General features: G+C 41.7%; 1 protein-coding gene and 1 long non-coding RNA gene across 2 annotated transcripts; one reads left to right on the top strand and one right to left on the bottom strand.

Annotated features, from left to right (window-relative positions):
• Positions 1-1673: 1673 nt before the first annotated feature.
• Positions 1674-13104, bottom strand: LOC136182998 (uncharacterized). Its single transcript, XR_010668842.1, has 2 exons — positions 12752-13104; positions 1674-7622 (listed from the first exon to the last, which is right to left on the bottom strand). It is a non-coding gene; the product is annotated as an uncharacterized lncRNA (long non-coding RNA).
• Positions 13105-13117: 13 nt separating this feature from the next.
• On the top strand, positions 13118-17473 carry actb2 (actin, beta 2). Its single transcript, XM_020651307.2, has 6 exons — positions 13118-13270; positions 14778-14907; positions 15206-15445; positions 15831-16269; positions 16375-16556; positions 16663-17473. Exons 2-6 carry the CDS (start codon positions 14785-14787, stop codon positions 16804-16806), a joined length of 1128 nt encoding a protein of 375 aa, XP_020506963.1. The 5' UTR covers positions 13118-13270; positions 14778-14784; the 3' UTR covers positions 16807-17473.
• The last annotated feature ends 6840 nt before the right edge of the window (positions 17474-24313 follow it).

Genomic DNA, 24313 nt, shown 5'->3' with positions numbered 1-24313 from the left:
CGCACATATTCACACCGCTGAAACATTATTAAGTAAATTAAAAATTAGATAGTGATAATATGAATTGATAATAATGAGTGTTTTTGTAAAGAAAATAAATGATTGTCTGGCATCAGACTTTTTTACATGTTTAAAGAAAATACAATATCGGCAGCGAGCAGAAATTATGTTCTTCTGGCGGATAAATTAACACTACAAATAATTATTCATAGTGTTGTGTTCCCACGTTTATTGCTTTTATTGCCCTTGTTGATCAAAGCCAAGAAGTGTTGTTTTTGGACTGTAACATTGCAGGCCACACAAAAACAGATGGTGGAACTGATTGCAATGCCAGAAGAAATATCAAAGAGAGGAGAAAGAGCAATTGAATGAATAAATGAATGAATGAAGAGAGCAGATCTGATGTAGAGAGAAAAGTGTCAAGAAAAGAGGAGCACTCGACTGCCGCTTGTGTTCTCAAGGAGTTCAGTCAAACATTACGTCACCTCCCATTTCCTTTGGGATGGGCTTGTGGGGCTGGCGGAGGAAGGAGGGGTAACGCTAGGGGGAGAGGGCTCTGGGATGTTGGTGGGAGGAGGAAGAGGAGAGGTGGCGGGAAAGAGCCAGGTCTTAGGAGGATTATGAATGAATCCAGTGTATTTTTCCTGCCTGTCTCCCTCTAACTGTCTCACTCATCTTTGTCTGCTCTCTTTTTTCCTGTACTTATCCATCCACACAGATCCATCTCTCCTCCGGTCTCCATGTAAATCTTTTCCCTTTCTCCCCCTCACTAAATCATTTACATGGTGGAGGTGAGGTGGAGATGATGTAATGAGTCAGCGTCTACATAGTTTCGAGGTCAAAAACACATTAAAAAAAAAAAAAAACAGCAGCAGAGGGGTGAAAGATGCTAAAATTGGAATATGCTTATTGTACAAACCTCGTGGACTGCACATTCCTCAGATGATACACAATGAAAGTGCAGCAGAAGAATAACTTTAGGTTGGATGTCAGCTTTATTTCTCACCTCTCCTCTCAATGAATGAGAAGGATAAGTCTGGTCAACAATTTGGAAAGTCAGAGAATTCTTTGGATCCTGATTTGTCAAGTTGGCAGGCTTGAGTTTAAAGTAAATATTGCTGTCTTTTGTATTTTGTTATAGGAAATCGTATAGTATTAGGTTGCACCTGCAATTTGCTATCTATGAAGAGTGAATTAGTCCTTAGAAATAAAAACAGCACATCATCTTTCTACCTTCAGCAACACAGACTTTTGGATGAAACTTTGGGATAAGAAAATCTCAATGAAAGCTGAGAGTAGTTTCTTTTTTTGTTTGTATTTCATTTTTGGGATTAAAAGAAAATGTGTGCCAGTGGCTTAATTTGGACTGAAATATCTCAACAACTTTGAGATGGCCATGACATTTTGAATAGACATTTTTGCTGCCCAGAGGATGGATCACAATGACCTCAGTGATCCACTAGATTTTTCAAGCACTACCAAGAAATATAGCTTTTTGTACTTCAGTAAAACCTCAAAACAGTTGACAGGCTGATAATAGATGTATTAGCCTATTTGGGGGGTTATGCAACTTCCTTGTTAACATAACCGCTGCTAACAATCATCAGATCAGTTGTGAGCATGCTACAGTTTGTATTACACTACTTGATTTGCAAAATACAAACCGTATGACATTAAGTCTTGAAAGCTTTATTTTAAATGCAGCTCACATCAACACACAAGGTGAAAAGTCAACTTCCTGAGGTGTGACAACAGGAAATTTAATATCAACAAGATAATGTTACAAAGAGGGTCAATGAAAGTGAGCAGGGTTTAACCTTTATGCCGCACAAATCTCTCAACTCAGGAACATTTTAAAAGGCTAAAACAGGAACACTTTTGGTCCAGTTCGTAAAAAAACACACAAACGGTAGGCTATGCTGATGACAGCTAAACAGAGCTGCCAGGCTGTTGCAGTCTCATGATGACTAACAAGCTCAAGAGACGGTACAACAGATACAAGCAAAGATTGTAAAAAAACACCCTCAGGCTGCCCAGATATGGCTTTCTCTGCTCCATCAGTGTCAATGCTTGTAAAGAGGGGTTGTCTGTCTATACCTGCCAATTGTTAACCTTATATGGTGCGCATTGTAAATAAAGAGGAAGTCCCTTTCTGTGTATAAAAAAAAAAGCGACAGCCTTGTGGTTTCAGGAGATTAGTAGTCTGTAGGAGGCAGCAGAGAGCATCAGCTGCAGCCCACATAGTGGTTTTAGGAAGTGGTTTAAGGGCTGATTCCTCATTTCTTCTTCTTTCATAAACACATGTGCAAGAAATTAAAGTTTTGTTAATTTCATCCTACACACGGCTTAGATATGGTTAAACAAGAAGAAGGGGCTTTTTGTTGTTGTTGTTGATTCTTTTACTTTAAAGACAAGTCTGATTTTATACTAAATAATGACTTTGAACCTGCTCCCCTTTGTACCTAAATGACTCACAGTCACTGGCCACACATAGGGTACACAAACCATCACACATATAAACACACACACACACACACACACACACACACACACACACACACTTGTTCTTCTTCTGTCTGTAAAGGAAATTGGAACGTCCTCCTCTGCAGTTTCCAGTAACTGAAACATAAGAGAAGTGAAATCTCTTGAGCTGCGAATTCCCCTGTAATCACACACACACACACACACACACTCACACACGCGCATGCACACACACACACACACACACACACACACACACACACACACACACACACACACAAAAAGGCTTCAAAAAGGGCGTAATGATACTCTGTTAACTGCTAATAAATTGAGACATGCATGTAAGTTTAGGTCTTTCAAGTATGAGCACACGCCTTATCAGACACACTCCCCCCCACACACACACACACACACACACACACACACACACACACACGCACACACACTTCACAGGCCTTAGGGGGTTGAAGCTGATTTCCTCAAGACAGCATCCCATGTGACCGCTCTCGCATTCCTCAGATTGTTGTCATGTGACAAACTTAAAGATCTCCTTTTATGGATGTCAGCGTTTACAGGAGGGCGTGGCCTGGCTAATACACACTCTTGTCAACAAATACACACAACACAAACACACACACACAATAAGACTGCACCAAACTGCACACAATAACACCTCACACACTCCTGACAAATGAAACACAAATAAAGCCTCAGAGAAAGGGAGGGGGGGGGGGGAAGGAGGAATTGCGAAATCAAAACGGAGGCACTTTCATCGCCCTCTAAGTCACTCCATAGGTATGACCTGAATCTGGTTACCTGCAAGTTTCAGGCCAACTGTTGCATTTCCTGAAGCCTGGAACACAATACTGAGTGTGCTCGACTGACACAATAAAGAGGTTAGAATTGATGTTACACAGTGGTCATTACATTTGATGGAGATACAGCCAGTTATCTCCTTGTATGGTGTCGTTATTAGTTGACCATATTCAAAGTAGTGACCATTCGTTGTTCATTTTCTTTTACTAAAAGAGTGAATTTTGAAAATCTGGACAGAAATCTGGCCAGACTTGAAGTTAAAACTAGATTATTTTTGACCAATAAGCTGAACAGTCAAACAACAGGTATTCAAAGCATTCAGCCATTGATACAAACATAAATATCGTGTTATATGTTGCAATAAAAAATAAGTACATTTCAAGCTAACGTACAACATTTGAATTCACATCCTGCCTAACATGAGGTGACATGAATGCTAATGTATGCTGCTACACTTTTAGCTACAAAGAGGCTCACTGTTTGGTATGTGGCTAACATACTGTTTGAATTAGGCTACATCTAGCAGGATGTTAGCGCCTCGCCAATGTGGTGTAAGCTATGAAGATGGTGAATGCTAACATTAGCTGTTTAAAAACACTGTAGCTAGGAAGTGTCTACATGCTAATATAAACATTCGCTGGTGTCCACAGCTCCAATAGGATGGGGGTTTATATTTCTAGGAAACATTAGCCTACATTATAAATTTGGGAATCTATTCACAGCTTGGCTATAAAGTGGTTAAAAGCTGACATTAGCTTTGGTCTAACAGTAGCTCAAGTGTTCAAATATGTTGATTGAACTTCATATATGGCTATGGATTTTTAGCCTACTGTCTTTTCTGGTGCTTGTTAAAATGTTTATTGTGAGATTGGTTGCAACCATTAGGTATTTTCTTGAGTTCGCGTCGATGTTGTTTCCGCCATCACGTCTTCAATTTTGCGAACATTTCCAAAAGTTGAAAGAACCTCTCGCAGCATAAGCATGGCAGCTCATCCATTTCTCCGTTCACACCCTCCAGCTCTTCACGAAGGATCCATTTGCCTGATGGGATACTTAATCTCCCAATGTTTCCCTGGGTGTGCCCCGGGATGTCCTCACAGCTGGGTGTGCCTGGAACACATTCACAGTGAGACGTCCAGGAGGTGTCCTTATCAAATGATTAGGACGCCTCCATGAACCGACTCAGCTCGTCAGCTTTGAAAGGGAATGTGAAGTAATTCCCATAGAATAGGATTTCCATGTTGGGGTGAAGGTTATTACATTTACACATATTTAGCATTAAATAATATAATCAACTCAAAGTAATCCCAGCACGTGTTTATTTGGAATGTTTTAGCTCTCCATGTCCCACCCTGACACATTACATCATACTGAACTCTTATAACAATCTGCACAATGGCAACATGTGCCGCAGCTGCTGCTGAAAGCTCAAAGTGGACTTTGCCCTACCCTCGGCTGTAAAGTAAGGCCAGTCTGCTGCTCTAAGCTGAAAGATCGCTGCCACGGGTGATTAAGAGGCTTCCAGGCACACCGTCTGAGCGCATTTCTAAGTACAGCAGGTACTACACGGGCGACTGGATCACACACATTTTTGAAAGTGCTAATCAGTGGAGGATGCTAAATCAGGAGGGAGAGGAGTGAAAGAAAACAGAGGAGAAGAATAAAAGAGGATGATGAATGAGAAATGTGAAGACATAAAGGAGAGGATAAAATAAATAATAACATGGTTTTAAGTGTTGAGGTGACATGATGTAAACTGAAAAAAATGAAGAAAGGTTGGAAAGGAAGGTGTGGCAGTTTCTTATGAATTCTCGAAGGTTGCATATTATGCTGCCGGTCTGCAAGAACCGGCTCTCCACTTCCTCTTTACCCCACTTCCTGCCGCTGCTGCTGTCCTATGCCCTTATATGGCAGCCGTCGGCAGCCAATCAGAGCTGAGCAGGCTGCTCATTCAAACAGCGAGTGTGAGAAGGGTGGGAACTGCAAACAGAAATGAACTGCCTCTCTCCATACAAAACAATATAGCATACACACACAAACACACACACACACACACACACACACACACACATACACACACACACTAACACAAACACAAACCTGCTGCTGGCTTTAAAACAAAAAAGAGATGTTACAATACAACAAAGCAAAGCAACGCATGCAATCTTTACTCAGCAAATGGGCCACTGGGTGCATGAAGTTATTTTTTTGTGTGTCCGAAAAAAAGAGGATGGGCTCGGTTACTATGCAGAGGAGGGGAGAGGAGGGGAGGGGAGAGGAGAGGACAGGAGAGGACAGGAGAGGAGAGGAGAGGAGAAGAGAGGAGAGGAGAGGAGAGGAGAGGAGAGGAGAGGACAGGAGAGGAGAGGAGAGGAGAGGAGAGGAGAGGAGAGGAGAGGACAGGACAGGACAGGAGAGGAGAGGAGAGGAGAGGAAGAGGAGAGGAAAAATCTGAAATGAATCTTGTTTTTTGTCAGAAAATAAAAAAGAAAGAAACATGAAGAGACTGACAGAAAACAAAGATATGAGGAGATATGCAAAAATAATCAGGGAGGCACGACGGGCTGTAGTGTTATGTAAGGAACATTGAACAGAGCTGACTGCGGGAGGACTGCAGACCAAAGTGCATGGGCGTGTGGAGGTGGCTGACCTCTCACGGGCTGCAGCTGAGGGGGAAGCAATGGAATAAGGAAGATCAGGAAGCAAAAGGAGGCCCGGAGCCGGTCTATAGGCTCAAAAATTCACTAAAACAAGCCAATCAGAAGGATGGCAACTGGTGAAAGAGCCAATCTGAGACAGGGAGCCCTCCCACCAGACGGAGACAGATGGCAGAGGATTGATAAGCCTCCCTGGGTTAAACAACCATGCAGGGGATAAATAAGAAGTGTGTGCATGAGTGTGTGTCATAGATTTAGACACAAAGATAGAAAAGTCATTCCTCTCTAAGTTCAAGTTTTATAGATTAAAATTTCTAAAGCATGCCACTCCCATTTTGCACAAATTTTTTGCATTCTTTTTGTTCATTTCCTGGTGTGCTTCTCCTTTTAAATCTCACAGTATCATACATGTATTTGTGTCTTTCTTCAAAGCAAACACATGTAGTTTGAAAAATGTTTTCCTTGAACGGGTAAGGAGACAGAAGCCGTCACCAGCACCTATAGTCTGCACGAAACTTGTATAAAAATGCACAGCCTTAAAAGGCACCTCATGCTTTGATTTGAGCCAATCAGAGGACAGCAGCAAGAGGAAGTGAGGTGTGTGCACATTCAGGAACAGGAAGAGAAGAGGAAGAAAGGACAGAGGGCCTGTGTTCATGAAGAACAGAAAGAAATAAAAAACACACCCATGAAGTTTTTACATTTGCTCGGCCATTATAGAGAAGCTCTCTTTGTCTGACCGAAATAAAATGTCAGAAAACTGGGTTACACACTTCAAGCTTGATCAGATTAACTTGTAATATTCACACAATTTCAGAGAGCCAGGAGATTCACACTTGCAGCATCTGACTTTAATGGATTATCCATGATACAAGTTTGGCAGTCATGTGCAGGGAATGCTAAAAATGTACATTTGTTTTAGTAAAGCTGGAGGGAGACCAACACAAGTTGTGACACAGCTTTAAAAAAAGGAAGTTTCTGTGAGTCAACCACAATGTGTCAGGCTCCTTATAATAATTCAATTCAATCTTTATCATAGACTCATGGTCCAAATAAAGGTCAAGACAATACATAACATATAATGCCTTCAAAGTGCAATAAGAGTAAAAAATGTGTGCTATACTTGATGCTCCTGTGGGTAAGAAAGACAAAAACAGGAGTACAGGTTTTTTAGATTACATAATTTCATAGTTGTATTACAAGTTTAAAGATGGGCATCAGATACTTCTCAGGATGCCATGACGAGGCGAGGCCAATAATGTGTGTGTGTGTGTGTGTGTGTGTGTGTGTGTGAGTGAGTGCGCGTGTGTGTACGTGTAAGAAGTGGGGGTTGGAGTTAAGGATCCATTTGGGCTTTAAATGGGAAGCTAATCCAATCGGCGCACGAACAAGCCAGCTGGCAGGCACAACACACACACACACACACACACACACACACACACAGCTGGTAACTGGCCCGTGCCTCGGAGTCAGACCGTCACCACGGTGACCCACAGATCAATGACACTGCAGACGACCAACCTATTGGCTGTATCACCGGAGGGGAGGGGGAGGAGTAGGTCAGGCAGGAAGGGGGTGAGCCAGTCTTGGTGAATGGGGCTTCCCTCTCTGAAACTGTGACCGATCACAGATGGCAAACAATTGGCCGGCCAGGAACTTTTCAACAGGCTGCAAAGACGAGAGAGAAAGAGAGGTCGTGAGGAAGAGGAGAGGTGGAATAGTCTGCTCAGCAAGCAAGCAAGCAAAAAAGAAAGAATGAAAAATCGAGGCAATTTCAATATATCCTATCAATAAGGAGTCAAAGTTGCTTCTTTTCAACATTGGCTTTTGTACAGAGTAATAGAAAAATAAAGATGTATCAATTATTATTTTAGTTCTTTCAAAGCAAATTACTTTGTAAATTCCCAAAAACTATTCCTTTAAAAACTTGCTTATGACACAACAAACTCCCTGTGGAAATGGACCACACATGACCTCGACTTCTCCAACTTTAGTGCAGTGACGCAAGAATGAAACTCCTGAGTAAGACAAAAGTCATGCATTTCCAACATGATGTCATACATTTCCCATCATCTTCCTCTTCTCCTTGTCTTCACATATCCAATTTGATGGTTTGATATCACTCTGATAGTTTCCCATCACTCGTCTGGCGTCCACATTGCAATGCTTTTGCTTCTAACCTCACTCAAGACTAATTGCAACTAATGTTTTTTGTATTGAGCTGCAGCCTGTCAGTGAAGAAGCAATTCGACTCAAGATGACAGATGTTTAAGTCAGTCTGTGTGTGTCTCTGTGTGTGTCTGTGTGTGTGTGTGGATAATAGATATTGTAGCCATGTCCACCCCCTATGGCCAGCTTTAACCATTAGCAAAAGGCCTTTCATGGTTACTCTCCCCTCCCCCACAACTCAAGCCCACATACACAACAAAATGCCCTTGTTCATTGCCAGGACTTGTCGCTGCCACAGTCACAAAATATCAAATTCTCCATTTAAAGGGAACGACAGAAAGAGGAAGAAGAGGGGCCGCTATAAAGCAGATAGGCAGGAGAGACGAAGAGGTAGAGGAGGGAATAAGTCAGCGATGGATTCCCCCACAGAAACAGAAACTTGGGGCTTCTTAACAGGAAGTCATGGTGGGGTAGGATGCAGTAGTGCTGGGTGTGGCAATGCTGCAGAACAGGCTGTTTGTTCTGCTGCCCTCTGGTTACCATAGCTAATGGATGTCACATGAAGGTGTAACAACAGCCTCAATTCACTGGTAAATTCTGAGACTACACCGGCACACATCTGAACACTTAGAAAGAGTGATTGTACACAATTCACTATTAGACCCCCCCCCCTATTCTCCTCTTGTGTTGTGCTGAAGGTGGGGAGCTAAAATGTGTTAAAAGTATGTTGTACAGCTGAATTCCAAGGCACGTGTATTTGAAAAACTGCTTTTATATACCAATTGTTCAAGCTAGGAATTTACACCTTCCCTTTTCTATGTTGTTACAAAATACACAGTCATGTTAGCTAGGATGTGGTTAAATGCTAATGTTAGCTGCTGTTTTACAGGAGCTAATAAGCTGTAAAATACTTTGTTTTTTGTCTTGTGTGTATGTCTTGGGCGCTTAGAGTAGGCTAAAACATCACTTTCAATGGATTGCCCTTGAACGTACCAGTCATCATGAGCAACTGTTTAAACCATACACGTTTGAATTTGTAACTGAATGCGTGGAATAGCCAATCATAGCAAAGTAAGTGCACTGTGGAGCAGCCAATCACAATGATTTTGTGGTCGACCACCAAGAAAAAGACCGCAGTTTCAATAGAAGAAGGAGAAGAAAGACTGCGGTTGATTAAAATACATACTATACTCCTTTACCTCAGCCCTGTGAATAAGTTGTTCTAGCTTGAAGCATGGCTAACATGACTTTCCATTGTCTTTTCAGTTGTTGGTCATGGTCAAACAGAATTCTGTGAAATGATCAGATTCACTCAGCTTTTTGGAGTTTGCAAATTTAGTGCACGGCAGTCAATATAACAAAATGTAAGCTTGAGCAGGAAGTCAATAGGAGGAGTAAAATAGCCTCCAAGGTGAATTATATGATTAAAGTGGTATTATTTTTTCGTTTGGTTAAGGGGTCAGGTCAGATCACGTTTCCATGTAAAGCTAACCAGCACTGAATTACTCACACACATCTTGCAAGGTCAACAAAGATAGCATTTGGTTATGCTTTCTGTTGTCATTTTAAGTTGTTCAACCTTTGAATCACACACACACACACACTCATATAAACACATGTGCTGAAGTGGTCACTGGGTAACGGATTAACTTGTCACATGGCAATGGTGATGTCAAGGCAAGGAATCAATGGGTTCCTGTCATTAACAATATGATATAATAAGGCTGATGCAGCGGCTAATTGTTTGTATCTAGCATAGCATAACTGAATGGTTAGTCAGACACTGAATTTCTTCTCCTATAATATTTGTATTGAAAACATTTTGCGACGCTTTTTTGGAGATATTGCCTCTTGTTATATGAGAAGGCATCTGTGTGTCTGTATGGTACCAAATTATCCAGTAGCGAGCTAGTGTAGCCTTGTTTAAAGGCTATAAATAGGGGGAAACAGCTAGCCAGGCTTTATCGAATTGTAGGCTAATAAAAACTGCACACCAGCGCACCTCAGAAACGCCCTTATCACAAACTGCATTTATTTGTCTCCACCTGTTGCCCAGAAACTTGTCCTGTCCATGAAAAAGCTGAGGACGTAGACCCCGTAGACCTTCAACTGAGGATTTTCTTGATTTAGACAATAATGTAATTGTAATCATTGAGGTTATGTTGTAGGAAAGATGGCCGGCAAACAGTGCAGCCTTAAAATGCCAAGGACCAATTGTGTGAAGGCTATAACAAAAGTCAAGGTATGTTCCCTACAAGGGCAGGCTGGAGTTTAATTATGTTCACCGGATGTCGGCTCTATTAACCAATTTCTAATGCTGCGAGTTTAAGCCCTCAGCCATACAGAAATAATGTGAGGTAAATACAACAAAAGCAGCTAAACAATTCACCTGACTGAAAACCTTTGAACCCACTGGCTGTGGCCCCACATTGGCTTCCACTAGTCAGACTTCTGCTAAAAAAATTTAAAAAACACAGACAAGGTGTTTTTGCCTAAGGGCATAGGGCTAAATCATAGTCATTTTCAGGAGTTCACTAACTCTTCCCACCTTTAAATAACAGGTCTACACATTGATCTTCTACTTGTTGCTCTCATTAAAGTGTCACTTTGTTTGTAAGTGGTCTATTTAGACAGCCACTACTCACCGTAATATTTATTATACACACACCTCAAGTAGCTGTATATAAACTAGTGCCTGGGTTAAAAAGAACTTCTTTAGGTGGCTCTTTTTGCACGGACCATTTTGGCAGCAAAGTCCAGGTTTTACTGCCACCAAGTGTGTCAACACACACACACACACACACTCTGTTATGACACATGAGAGGAGACTTCCCGGGTCAGTATTCAAAGCACTTGGCTTGTAGAAATTCCAAATGAAAAGTGTTGACAACCACTTAACCAGAGACCTCTCACTCAGTCACAACCAGTATACATAAACACACATATGTATGTCCGAAGTCCTGCTTACCTAAGCTGACTGATTTGAAATACAAAATAAGACCTCCAACTCTAATTTCACTCCTAATTTAGCAGGAAATGAAGAAAAATATGCCATGTGCTATTAAATGTTTCACACATGAATAAGTTGGGCTGGCCTGGCACTATGACTCACAAGCTCATGGTACATAAAACGTAGATGAACACACTCATGCACACGCGCGCGCACACACACACACACTAAAACACACACAGAGTGAACTTGAGAGGCGGCACTCCCTTCAGGCTGGATTAAATATTGCCCAGCCAATCCCTGTTTACACCATTACAGCGTCACCGGGGTGAAAAAACCCTCTCAGCTGTCCAAATCTCTGTTAACAGGGGTCACCTGAACCTTTTTTTTATCCTCTAACCAAAAATATGCAACTTGAACAGACAAATTGGACAATCAGGCTTACATCAGACAAGGTTTGACACTTAACCAAGAGGCTTAAGGCCTGTAAATCACAGTGTAAAGCAAAGTGCAGCCCAGCTGACCTTTGATCAACTTAAACACTCTTCCTTCGTTTCTTCAGCAGCGACCGAAGAGTCAAAACTGAATCATTTTTGAGCAGGGCAAGACTTAAACTGTGTTTTTAAAAAAATGCCCATTTTGAGTCAAAATGTGCTGAATTCAGAATCTGTGGTTTCAACTACCATAGTCATCTTTCCACACAACAAAACAAGTGAAGCACCGTCACTGTGTTGCATCAATAGCATGATAAACCATATATGTCCATTTAAAGCCAACTTGCATGAATGAAGACAAGGAAGAGAAGAAAAAACCCTTAGAAGTAGGTGCTACTGAGAACGAGAGAAAGGAAGAGGAAGCGTTAAAGGAGGAAGAGAGGTTTCTACATTCACAGCAGCCAAAGTTTAAAATGCCATTTAAATCTCTCAGCCACTCTTCTAATGTGTAAGGTTTAGAAGCACATAGTATGAAATAAAGTGTGGGGCCAGATGTTAGACATTACGCAGGAGATGGAGGACAGAAGATAAAGAGTGGATCAAGACAATAGGGAGATGTTTCACATGTGTATCTTCACATTTGTCAATAAGTCAGTCAAATTCAACCTTAGGGGGTAAATGAGTGGATATTAAACTAGCCTGCAAGCCAGTGGACATGGCCTTAAAAATGGAAGGTGTATGACATCCATAGGCTAATATTTTGCCTTGTTTTATCTTCTTTTGGCTTAAAATCAAATATGCTGTCCTTGTGAAACTATTTAATTCTCTATCTAGAGCTGTTACAATCGCAAATAGCATCAAAAATCTGATTATGCTAACAAATCCTGTCCTCTCCTGAAATGACACACCTTCAGGCTCTTGCATCTCAGGCAGCGACAGTGAGAGCACATCCAGGAGTCACAAAGCACGAGTCCCTGTTCAATAAATTAACATAGTCAGCTAACAGTATATGGAAGATATGGCCTTTAGTGGTCATTCCCAAGCTTATGACAGGGCAGCTCAGCCACCCTCGTGTGTGTTATGTGTGTGTTGTCAGTCTGTCCGGGGTGATGCAGTGGCTGTAGTCCCCACTGAGCTTACAAGCTGGTTTTCCAACAGCAACAGCAACATCACCTCCACCCTCTGTTGTAATGAAATATCAAACAGCGTTAGATTCATCTCTAGAGAAGTTAAAGGAGGAATACCTTTAAGTCTTGGGCCTTTGCAGCCTTCACAAGGAGGACTCCTGTATTTTTTTTAGCTGTTAATTATTATATGTTTAACTACATGGAGCAGGTGTAGGGAAGACATGTTCACACGTATGGAGGTTTTAAACATCACCCCGCCTGAATATAACACAGAATATCAAGAGATTAGGTTTATTAGGCCTCACAACATCAATCCCGTCCCTTTTTCTTTTCTCCAATCCTTTGCTATTATCGCCTCTCTCTCTCTCCCTCTCTCTCTCTCTCTCGCTCAAATCGCGAGAGCCCAGTGCAGCACAGTGTGCACGCGACGTGCCCCAGTGCATGACGCTGGACCAATCAGAGCGCACAATTCCGAAAGTTTACCTTTTATGGCTAGAGCCGGGCAGCTGACGCAGTATAAAAGACATGCGCCCACAGCTAACGGATTCACTCTGAGCGCCGTCATAACGCAGCTCCTGCGGGATATCATTTGCCTGAAACCGGTTCCCTTAAAGCGAAAAGCCCCCCCACCCAAAGGTAAGACGCACATTCGAACTTCTTATTTTGTTTTTTTCCTGTTTATTAAGTAAACAATCATTCGATTTGTGTGTGTGTGGGTGATTGCAATCATCGGAGGAAATGCCATTTTTAAGTGTGGAAAATATGTCGCGGACCACGAGGGTCTTTGTCCTGCCAATTTGCCTTTAATGAATAACAAGAGAAGCTGTGATTATAAAAAACCAGCGTCTGTATTTTACTGTTCTGCAAAGTGTGATGTTACAGCAAGACATGGCCGCTAAACTTCCGTCTGACAGGTGCTTTTTTTTTTTTTTTTTTTTTTTTTGGCTTCACAGTTATCGGCTCATGGTGACTATCACCTCTTTACTCAAATCTGCTTTATTCCGTTTTTGCAGGATTAAAAAAAAATATTGCAATTGTGTGCAATGTTACCTTCACACGTCTGCGTTAACAGGGTGGTTGGAAAGCGAGTTTTTTTTTTTCTTGAGTTGAGATCGTCTGGATACCGGCTGCTCCCTTTGTGCGCCCGATGCGGCGGGGTGTGACCTACTTTTTCACAGTAGCTTAGCCACATTAAAGCTAACACCGCCTTTAAGACTTCACACAATTGCAATTTATTTTTTATTTTATTTTTTCTCATTTGATTCTGTAGTGTCTTTAACTTTAACATGCTCAAATTACCTTCTTATAATTGGCTTTAGTGGGGAACTGTGACGATAAACCAGGCCTACATTTTTCTTGCATAAGGATTTAATTTAATTTAATACACCTGTCCAGTGACTACTTCCGTGTCTTTTTTTTTTGCACGAGGCAATGGGGAAAATTACGAGTGACTAATCATCTCCTCTTAAAAAAAGGCGTGGCCTTCAGGAAATTGAGCAAGCAGTAAAGGACGTCTGCCCCATACATGAGTCAACAGAAAAAATTATTATGCAACTTCAATTTTTTTTTCTGCAACTAATGCCTTAAAAATAAACAAAAAAATAAAAATAGAGTTTCTCAAATGTTGCACAATGAATGTAGTCCTGATGTGCAAAAGACACAATGAATGAAACTTGTCCATGGTTGATAATGACGCAGTGATATTGAAGGGAATATTTCTGATGGGCATTTAAATAAAACACCCAATATGATTGTGAAATAGTGAGAGAAGGGGGGGGGGGTGCAGTTGAGGAAGTGAATTGTAGTGAGCAGAAAGGGAGTGGTCACATAATGTCGAATGTTCCTTTTTTTTTTCTTGATGTGCTGTGTCGCTCTGGCCGCCCGCCATGGCGCCGGTAGACTCAAAGCTGCTCCAATCCGAACCATGTCCTTATATGGTAATAACAGAATGCAGCGCCACTTCCTTTTGTCTGGCTTGGTCGGAATTTTTTTTTTGTGGGGGGGGGTGGGGGCACGGGCTCCACCCAGCGGCGAGCTTGTGAACTGCTGCTTAAGTTGGTTGACAGGAAGTGAGAGCTAAAAAGTATTATGCGGATGTAGAGCTCTGTAGTAACTTTTTTTTTTTTTCTCCCCTCTTTAACAGTTCAGCCATGGAAGATGAAATCGCCGCACTGGTTGTTGACAACGGATCCGGTATGTGCAAAGCCGGATTCGCCGGAGATGACGCCCCACGTGCTGTCTTCCCCTCCATCGTCGGTCGCCCCAGACATCAGGTGGGTTAATGATCTACTTCAGAATTAAGTCTCAAGAATAATGCTAATAATTTACATAATCACTTTACATGTATATAATAACATTCAAGCAATTTTTTTTTTAAATTCTTGAATTAATTAAATATAGTCAGTTTTGGCTTATCTACTTAACATCAGGTAAAAAAAAAGCCATAAAGGAAATATAGTGGAAGTTGTAATTTACTTAATTACTTGTAGGTGACATGTGTTCCTGAAAGCACATCTTAAAAGTTTCAGTGCAGGATTCAGTTCATTAAACATGCTGTGATCTCTTGTTCAGGGAGTGATGGTGGGTATGGGCCAGAAGGACAGCTACGTTGGTGATGAAGCCCAGAGCAAGAGAGGTATCCTGACCCTGAAGTACCCCATCGAGCACGGTATTGTGACCAACTGGGACGACATGGAGAAGATCTGGCATCACACCTTCTACAACGAGCTGAGAGTTGCCCCTGAGGAGCACCCTGTCCTGCTCACAGAGGCCCCCCTGAACCCCAAAGCCAACAGGGAGAAGATGACCCAGGTATGAACTTGTAGCTGTATAAATCACAGTACATTTAGGTATTTACTGTCATAAACTAGTTACCTCATTTCCTTCTAAGTTTCCTCCTTCATTCAATTTCACCTGCTCCTTCCTCTACCTCTCCCCCAGGGCCTCTCTCCTATAAGATGATCTATCATAAACAGGTCTCTCTACTGTGTGCCTTTATCTGCACTTGTCTGATTAGCTGAGTTATTAATAGACATCTGACATGCACAAGTGTGACGGGATGTTGACTTTCTGCACTTTTGTCCCAACTAACTTCAATGTAATCTTCACTCTTATGCATGTCGTGAGTGCAGTGTGCACACAAGCTGCGAACACTTTATGAAAATAAATACTAAAAGGACTATCTTGTTTTTTACAGATCATGTTCGAGACCTTCAACACCCCCGCCATGTACGTTGCCATCCAGGCTGTTCTGTCCCTGTATGCCTCTGGTCGTACCACTGGTATCGTGATGGACTCTGGTGATGGTGTGACCCACACAGTGCCCATCTACGAGGGTTATGCCCTGCCCCACGCCATCCTGCGTCTGGACTTGGCCGGTCGCGACCTCACAGACTACCTCATGAAGATCCTGACAGAGCGTGGCTACTCTTTCACCACCACAGCCGAGAGGGAAATCGTGCGTGACATCAAGGAGAAGCTGTGCTATGTTGCCCTGGACTTCGAGCAGGAGATGGGCACTGCTGCCTCCTCTTCCTCCCTGGAGAAGAGCTACGAGCTGCCTGACGGACAGGTCATCACCATCGGCAATGAGAGGTTCCGTTGCCCAGAGGCCCTCTTCCAGCCTTCCTTCCTCGGTAGGTTTCCATGCTGAATCCACAATATATGCTTAACCATACTTTAACTATCTAAGGGTACCCCAGTCTTCAAATTTCTGACCAGTGTCTTAATTTTGCTCTCAGGTATGGAGTCCTGTGGAATCCACGAGACCACCTACAACAGCATCATGAAGTGCGACGTCGACATCCGTAAGGATCTGTACGCCAACACTGTGCTGTCTGGCGGTACCACCATGTACCCTGGCATCGCTGACCGCATGCAGAAGGAGATCACAGCCCTGGCCCCATCCACCATGAAGATCAAGGTGAGTGGAGCTGCTACAAACCCAGAACAGTGTTTGGTTGCTGCATACAAGTGTACATGATCGTATTGCTTCTGTGTCCTCATGCATTTTTCTTGTCTTCCCGCAGATCATTGCCCCACCAGAGCGTAAATACTCTGTCTGGATCGGAGGCTCCATCCTGGCCTCTCTGTCCACCTTCCAGCAGATGTGGATCAGCAAGCAGGAGTACGATGAGTCCGGCCCCTCCATCGTCCACCGTAAATGCTTCTAAACAGACTGTTCCTTCTCCCCCTCCCCGACCAAACGCCCAACAACTTCAGCTCTGTGCAAAACAACCACACACCACACATTTCTCATACACACTCAGGCGCAGAGCCTAGATGACCAACTCATTGGCATGGCTTCAGTTATTTTTGGCGCTTGACTCAGGATTTTAAAAAACTGGAACAATGAAGAAAACAGTAATGTTATGGCTAGGTTAAAAAAAAAAGCACCCCAGGGCTCTGCAGTTGCATCTGGGGACTTACAAAATGTACATTTTGTTTTTCTTTGAGTCATTCCAAATGTTTGTTAACTGCATTGTTCAGACACATGATTCCAAATGTTAACTGCATTGTTCAGACACGTATTCGCCTCTGTGAAGGCTGCCCAGTGGTTGGCGCATACTTAAACATGGTTGTAGTATCGCTTGTATGTAAATTATGTCTGGGTTTTTTGTACTTTCAGCCTTAAAAATATCTTGGTCCTGTTAATTTTTTTTGTTTTTGTTATGCAAAACCCAATCGTGACCTCTTCTTCCCCCTGTTGGAGGTTTCATCCCCGGGGTGGTGGGGCAAGGGGTCTCGAAGTGATAGGGTAACATGGGGTGCCAGACCGGTGGGGCCAACCTGTACACTGACTAAACAATCCCAATAAAGTGCACATGTGTTCCGACATGATGTTTGACTCTTGTCCTTTCTACAGTGTCTTATGAATGTGAATTGAAGTGTGTTGACTATGAGAGTTAGAATATTTATGATAAATGGAAAGATAAGGTTAATTTAAATCTTCCAGATTCCATTACTTCTGCCTTAAGTGGGTACAAAACTACTTCAGTAGCTAGCACTGCTTATTTTGTCCTCCAGTTATGTATAAAAGATGATTTAACACTCAGCACATGGGGCATCATGAGAACCAATTTTTCAGTCTTGACACTTAAACCTCTAACCTAAATATGACAGATTAGAGACTAACAATTAACTTCACTTTAAATATTGATACCTAACATTTTCATGCTAAGGAGAACTAAATGAGATTTACTATTTTCAACTCAAATGCCATTTTGAATCTGGAGTTTAGCTTCCTATCCTTAACATGAAAAACATGCAGTCCACTTAAAGCTAAATATCAATTAGGGCCAAGTGGTCTGTGATAATAATCTGAGATGTGTCATCATAGGATTATGTAAGGGATAGATAATCAATCTTTGTGACATTACATGCATAGAAAGTGTTCCAGACAGAACAAGTACATGTTTATCTCAATTATATATAATTATTTTAGTAATTGTAAGTTAATTACTTACTACCTCACCTTCTCATTCAGGTCTTAATGCAGTGAAGCAATTCTGGATTCACCCTGTTGGAAAAGGAAATGATATAAATGAGATGTAGCTCAAATTGAAGCCAGTGAGTGACTTGTGAGGTCAAATTGGAAAAAATCCCCAAACATCAACTGTGTGACACTAATTTACAAGTATTTACTTTGAAATATGGAAGTAAAACTTTTTTGTTCCCCTACAAGCAGCTTTTTAAAACCTGAATGAAATGAGGGAGAAAATGCTTTCAGCTCGACAGAAATGAATTCCTAATATAAAACCTGTGTTCTGTTTAAATCATAAATCTGATCACACAAACTGTCCGAGCATACTGGCCGCATCTCAGCCACGTATTCTTTAGCATTTGATGCAACATCCCTGAGTATTAAAAACACATTATTTGTTAGTAAAACACTTTGCCAGACAATATGAAGAACTGTAATTCTATCAGCAGTTTTTAAAAACCAACTGAAACAATCTGCTTACAGACATTCAGTTCTGTAACCACTGATCTTACATCACTGCGTTTCACTTGAATAATATATTCTGGATGATTGAGTGCGGGCGTGCGTGTGTGTATTTTGTGTCTATGATGTAATGCTCTGGGATACTGTGTTATGTTTGTTATAGTGAATTTTTTTGTGATGTTTTAATTGTGACCTGCAGATGTTAAGGAGCTCAAAGTTAACTCTGGTACAATGCATCAAATGGCAACAAGATACCGATTAGTGTAATCTGACAATGACATTCCCGTCAGTCAGGTGTAAGTCATGTATAGTCAGGTGTGAGTGCAGTCAGCATTAGCCGTGTTGTCAGGGCCCATGATGATATTTGCCTTTTGGACCTTGTTACCATTTCAGAATTCCTTTCATTCCTGAATACTCTTAATACAGCTAATTAGTAATAAAGTCAATGGGTGTTGTCCAGGTTGATCAAACTGGTACTTCTGAATTACTCTTACCAGGAAAGCAACAGTCAACCAACTCTTATTTCACTGATAACACAACAAATGATAACTTACAGAAAAAAGGGCCGTGTACAATCCAAAGTAGCTGATCTGCTCAACATAAGACACACAGTAGCAAGGGGAGAGGATTTTGTTTTTGCTTTTTGCCTACTATTGATTCACAGCTGTTCTGATACTCCTGCACTCCCTCTCCTTTTTTTAATCATCTATGTGTTAAAAAGATAACCGGTGAAGTTCACGACTGGTATTTCCTCTGAGAGTGGTAATTAATTGTTAACTGTGGCAGTAATTAGTACATTTTCAAAAGAGATTGCAGAAGTAAATGTTTAGACAGCAGCAAAGCAGAGTCTTCACTCTTGTCTGTGTTCTGCCTCAGGCTTCATTTAGACCTGTTTGCTGTTGTACTTTTCTTGCACAGCTGAGCAGATGTAAAATTATGATCTCATGTCAAAGGTCAGCGCCGGACTCAGGGGATTGACCCCAATGAGGTCATTCAGTCATGCATGATGTAGATCAGAGCTTAGATCAGCCTCTTATTGTCCCAAAAAGCCTCTCCAGCCGCTCATTATGATGTCATTTCAGATCACGCTCTCCTCTGGGGTTATGAGGTCACAGTGCTGTTTATCAGCGAGAAATAAACAGCAGATAAGCAAGAAGAACAAAGGGCGTTAATATGTAACATGCTTATTAGGTAAATATCTTTACGTTGCAAATAAGAAATGATTTCTGCTGAGGTAGCAAGATACCCCATTGTCAGAGACTTCACAACAATGTTTTTCAAGTTTAGATTTTTTTTTTCCAGCACACGAAAATGACCATCAGTTTTCATTTCTTACTTTTTGTCAAATCTCTGCCGAAATACTGAAATCACCAGCTGCTACTGCTAGTTCGTTTACAGCAGTTACACAGTTCAGACAGAAGGTGGCAGTAAAGGTCAATTTAAATTTGGACTCAAAAAGGTTACAGAGGCAAAACAATATAACGCCAAGTCTGGAGGGTGACTAAACGTAATGATTACAAAAACCTTTCTCAGAGAAATGTGGAATGCAAAAAGAAAACAGAGGAAGGGGAACAAACTGAGGCGGGGGTTCACTGAAGAACAACAAAAAAAACCATGATGAGTGAGGGGTTTCAGGGGGAATGGTTCTGTAATGTTCTAGCAGAGTCTTCCTATTGTTTAACAATATGACATATTCACAAAGATCATGCAGAGACTTTATTTATATTAGAAAATATAAGAAATAAGGTATTGAGAAAGAGATTCCAGTGTGAATTAAATACTTTTCTCATTGAGTTAGTAGATCAAACATGTATGTTCATTGAGTCAAAACCTTTAAAACAATGTGAAACAGTGTATTTATCTATATATTTTGGGGATATTTCACATATTTCACATTTTCACATTAAAAAAAACAAGACAGACATGCTCCCGCTGCTTCAGTGGCGGCGAATGAATGGCATTAGTTACTTCTGATGGATGATACTACATAGCGATCACTACCAACAGTGTGTGAAAGGGTGTGAATGGGTGGGTGTGACATGTGCTGTAAAAGTGCTTTGAGAAGTCGGAAGACTAGAAAAGCGCTCAAGTCCATTTACCATTTACATCGTATCTGCATTCAGTTCACACGAGGGACAAGAGGAGACAACGTCTGCAAACTTAGCAATATGTTCATGAGTTATTTTCTGGATAAATGTTATTCCCTCCACCCTGACAGCTGTTTGAGATGCTTATAATGTAAAAGACAATTCCTCTCCAAATGGGATATGTAACTGTGTGCCATAAAACCATCTGGAACTGCTGCTGAATATGATGCAAAGAGCTAAATCTGGAACAATGCCTTTAATCTTACTCAGTGTAATGTAGGGGGATTTTCATCTTTGGTTAATGACGTACAATTTGAATCTATTTAATGGAGGAGAGTGACTATGTGAGTGTGTGTGTCCATTACAGCAGTAACAATGAGGTGGATGAAGATGACGATGAAGGCTGCCATTAAAGGGACTGAGCCGCTCTGTGTTTTCCATCAGCTTTCCTAGAATGTGATCCCCTGCTGACACAGGCACTTTTTTTTTTTTTTTACATCCTGTCCACATCTAAAAACGGATTGAAACATTTGCATATAACACTGATGAAAGAGGATAAGATTGATTGTGGACGGAGCTGCCACACCCTCATGTTCTATGCACCATATCCTGTTTCTGTGTGTGTGTGTGTGTCACGAGGATCCAGCTGCAGCCAAAGTCCTGCTGTGTCCTTTCATTAGACTGTCCCAGTTCCTGCAGGATCCTGAGCTGCATCTGGTGATATATGAGGAAGAGACTGGAAGGCTGATTTAAGGGGCATACGGGCCTGTGTGCACGCATATGGCAGTGTGTGTTTGCACTGATATGAATTCATATATGCATGCATGCAATGTATTAAGCCCATGTCTGCCCTATGCACACACACATTGAAGATCAAGTGTGTCTAGAAATGTATTCCATCTCAGGCCCCCCACCGCCTATGATTCTGCTGAGACTGCTTTGCTCTGATATCCTTTTATTGCCACGCCAGCAAAACACTCACTGGCAGGAAGACTTGGCGTGTGTGTGTGTGTGTGTGTGAGAGTGAGTGCAGCCATTTTTCAGTGCTTGGCGAGGTTGTTGGTGTGCACGTTCCAGCACAGGTGTAAGCACTGCAGGTGTTTGTGAAGGAATCCGACAGAGGACGAACAATTTGTCAGAAAATGAGACTTCCCGTGTTCCTCCATTTGCAGCAGCTGTGCAGCTTTTATTGGCTCCATCAGCCAGGTCACCGCTTCAACCTGCCTGCAGCTTTCATCTCCCTCCAACAGGTGGGGCCGCTGAGCTACTTGTATCTGTCTAGCACAAAAACTGGGTGAAAGGCAAGTGAGGCTAGCAGTGATGACAGAAAGAGGCCAGCAGAGAATAATTGATCATATTTATACAGTAGCTCTTTTTCTGTGTGCCTCAGAGTGATCTGCATTCTCCTTAGGGTGACATGTTCACTGGAGGTGATGCACCCCCCTAAACTCCTCTCTTTCTGTGAATATAATCTTCTTTGACTGATTGACAGCAGATGTGAAGTGTTTTTCCCCCGATTGACAGATTGCTGCATAAATGGCCAGTAGAATTGGTCAGAATTAACCATTGTATCATAAAATATGATCCCTGCCAAGGATTTTTCTGGCAGCCTGAGCTCAGGCGGCAAGGCATGGCCTAAAAGAATGATGCAGTAGAGGCAGACAAAACAACACAGAGCAATGTTATAACAACGATCATTTTATGCTTTTATAACAGTACTATTGTAGCTTGTAAAAAAGCAGTTCCATTACGTGCAGGGAGAACGCCACCATCACATGTTCCTGCTGTGTTTTCACATTGGCTCAACTGGATTTCAAGCAGAAAAATTGCCTATGGGTGCAAGGCGGGGAAAATTCTTGGTAAAACTGGAGTGAAAAAGTCGGCTGTTTGTGTTCTCACATGCATGCAGAAACATTCTGGACTTTTCTAGGAGTATTGTGCATGTGTGAAAGCAGATTATAGGCTATGAAATAGGTTAGATCAGCTGGAAATTTGGGTTGAATCATATATTTATGTATTCTACTTATGATGTTATTCATGTGGGGTGTATAAGTCATGCTATACTGATGAAATATTATACTTTTAATGAATGGGAATATACGACCATATTCAATAAATTGGATCAAAATGAAACATTGTGCAACCAAATTTTCTTAAATTCCCAGAATTACGAAACCAACACATTGCCAAATTGACATGGGAACCATTGTTCTCTGGTGTCATGCTCAAACTAGAATACAAAACTACTTTTACGGTGCCACATCTACGCAACTGTGCTAGCTAATTAAAGTAAAGTTTAACGTGATGTTAGGACTTTGTAGAATGCTTGGTTGGCTTTTGTTACTTAGCTGTCGGTAGCTTACTGTCACACAATACAACAGAAGTCGTGCCACACCCTAGCCTACGTCAAACGTTGACTAAAACAGGAACATTAGCTCGGAAACTGATTGATTGCACGAGGTCGCTGTCCCAACTTATCTTTTGTTCGCCGGTGAGCGAGCATTATTTATGATCTCATTCCAACATGTCAACGAGTCACAAAAGCCGACTTGGTATTCAATACATCTGTAGTCTAAATGACTGTTTGAAAGTGATGCACAACACGATTGGAGGTTCACCACGTCTAGCTAATATTCATGTTTGCTAGTTAACAGTAAGAATATTATTGGTTGAATGTAGTCTTTAGCTGATGTAACGTACCTGTCTGTAGCCAATCAGGTATCAAAACAACATCATTGTTTACTCATTAGCTTAATGAGCTATAGTGATGTGAGCTAGCAGTTATCCAATATGTTGTCTTAACTTGAAATATTGCACAATGTCTCTACAAACTTCCACCCACCATTGTCTTTTAGTTGCTAATTTAGTGAGACTCACAACATGGAGCTGCAGGGGGGCATTATTGCTACACTTAATGCGGGGAAAGTGGCCACCCAGTGAATAGAATGAACTGACTGTATAGGCCATGAAAAGTGTGGATATCAGGGCTGATCATGATCAACAACAATCTGTGCATTCATGCTGTAGCATTCTGTCGTTTAAGTGCCAGGATTGGTGTTCACGCTTGTGCTTTTTCCTCCCCCAACCTCAAGCTGTGTTCTGCGTATAAACCCTGCAAGGCGCTGTGATGATTGACAGCTACCCCATGAGGGCTCTGTGTATGTACATGTGTGTCTATGAGTGTGTGTGTGTGTTCAAGGGGGTTGATGTTTGTGGTGATGTCAGACTTGTTTATTGCATTTTTTTGTTTTTTTTACACTGTATGTTTGTTTCCCTCTGTCAGGAAACATGACATTGCAATTAGCATACTTACACAATCATGTTGTGGGTTTGTGTAACTGAAGCAGGCATTATAAAAACAATACAGTAGTTATGTTGAGCATGAGACAATGTATGATAAATGATTTAACCCTGTGGGCATGCAGGCGCTGTGTGTGTGTGTGTGTGTGTGTGTGTGAGAGGAGAGATAGGGAGGGGTCACATATAACTGGACTGTTAACACATTAAGGAATATTGTAGTGGATGTTTTTGACTGTGAAGATGGACATACATTCAGGCTTTATTGGTACCAGCCCATATGTCAATGTGCAAACTGTGGTATTGCTGAAGAGTCGGATTGGGTGCTTGTGCTGCAAACATCTCTCTGTA

This window comes from Labrus bergylta, chromosome 16 (genome assembly GCF_963930695.1).
Source record: "Labrus bergylta chromosome 16, fLabBer1.1, whole genome shotgun sequence".
NCBI classification, from domain to species: Eukaryota; Metazoa; Chordata; class Actinopteri; order Labriformes; family Labridae; genus Labrus; species Labrus bergylta.
The sequence above is the reverse complement of the archived record's forward strand: the minus strand, read 5'-3'. Positions and strand labels throughout refer to the sequence as shown.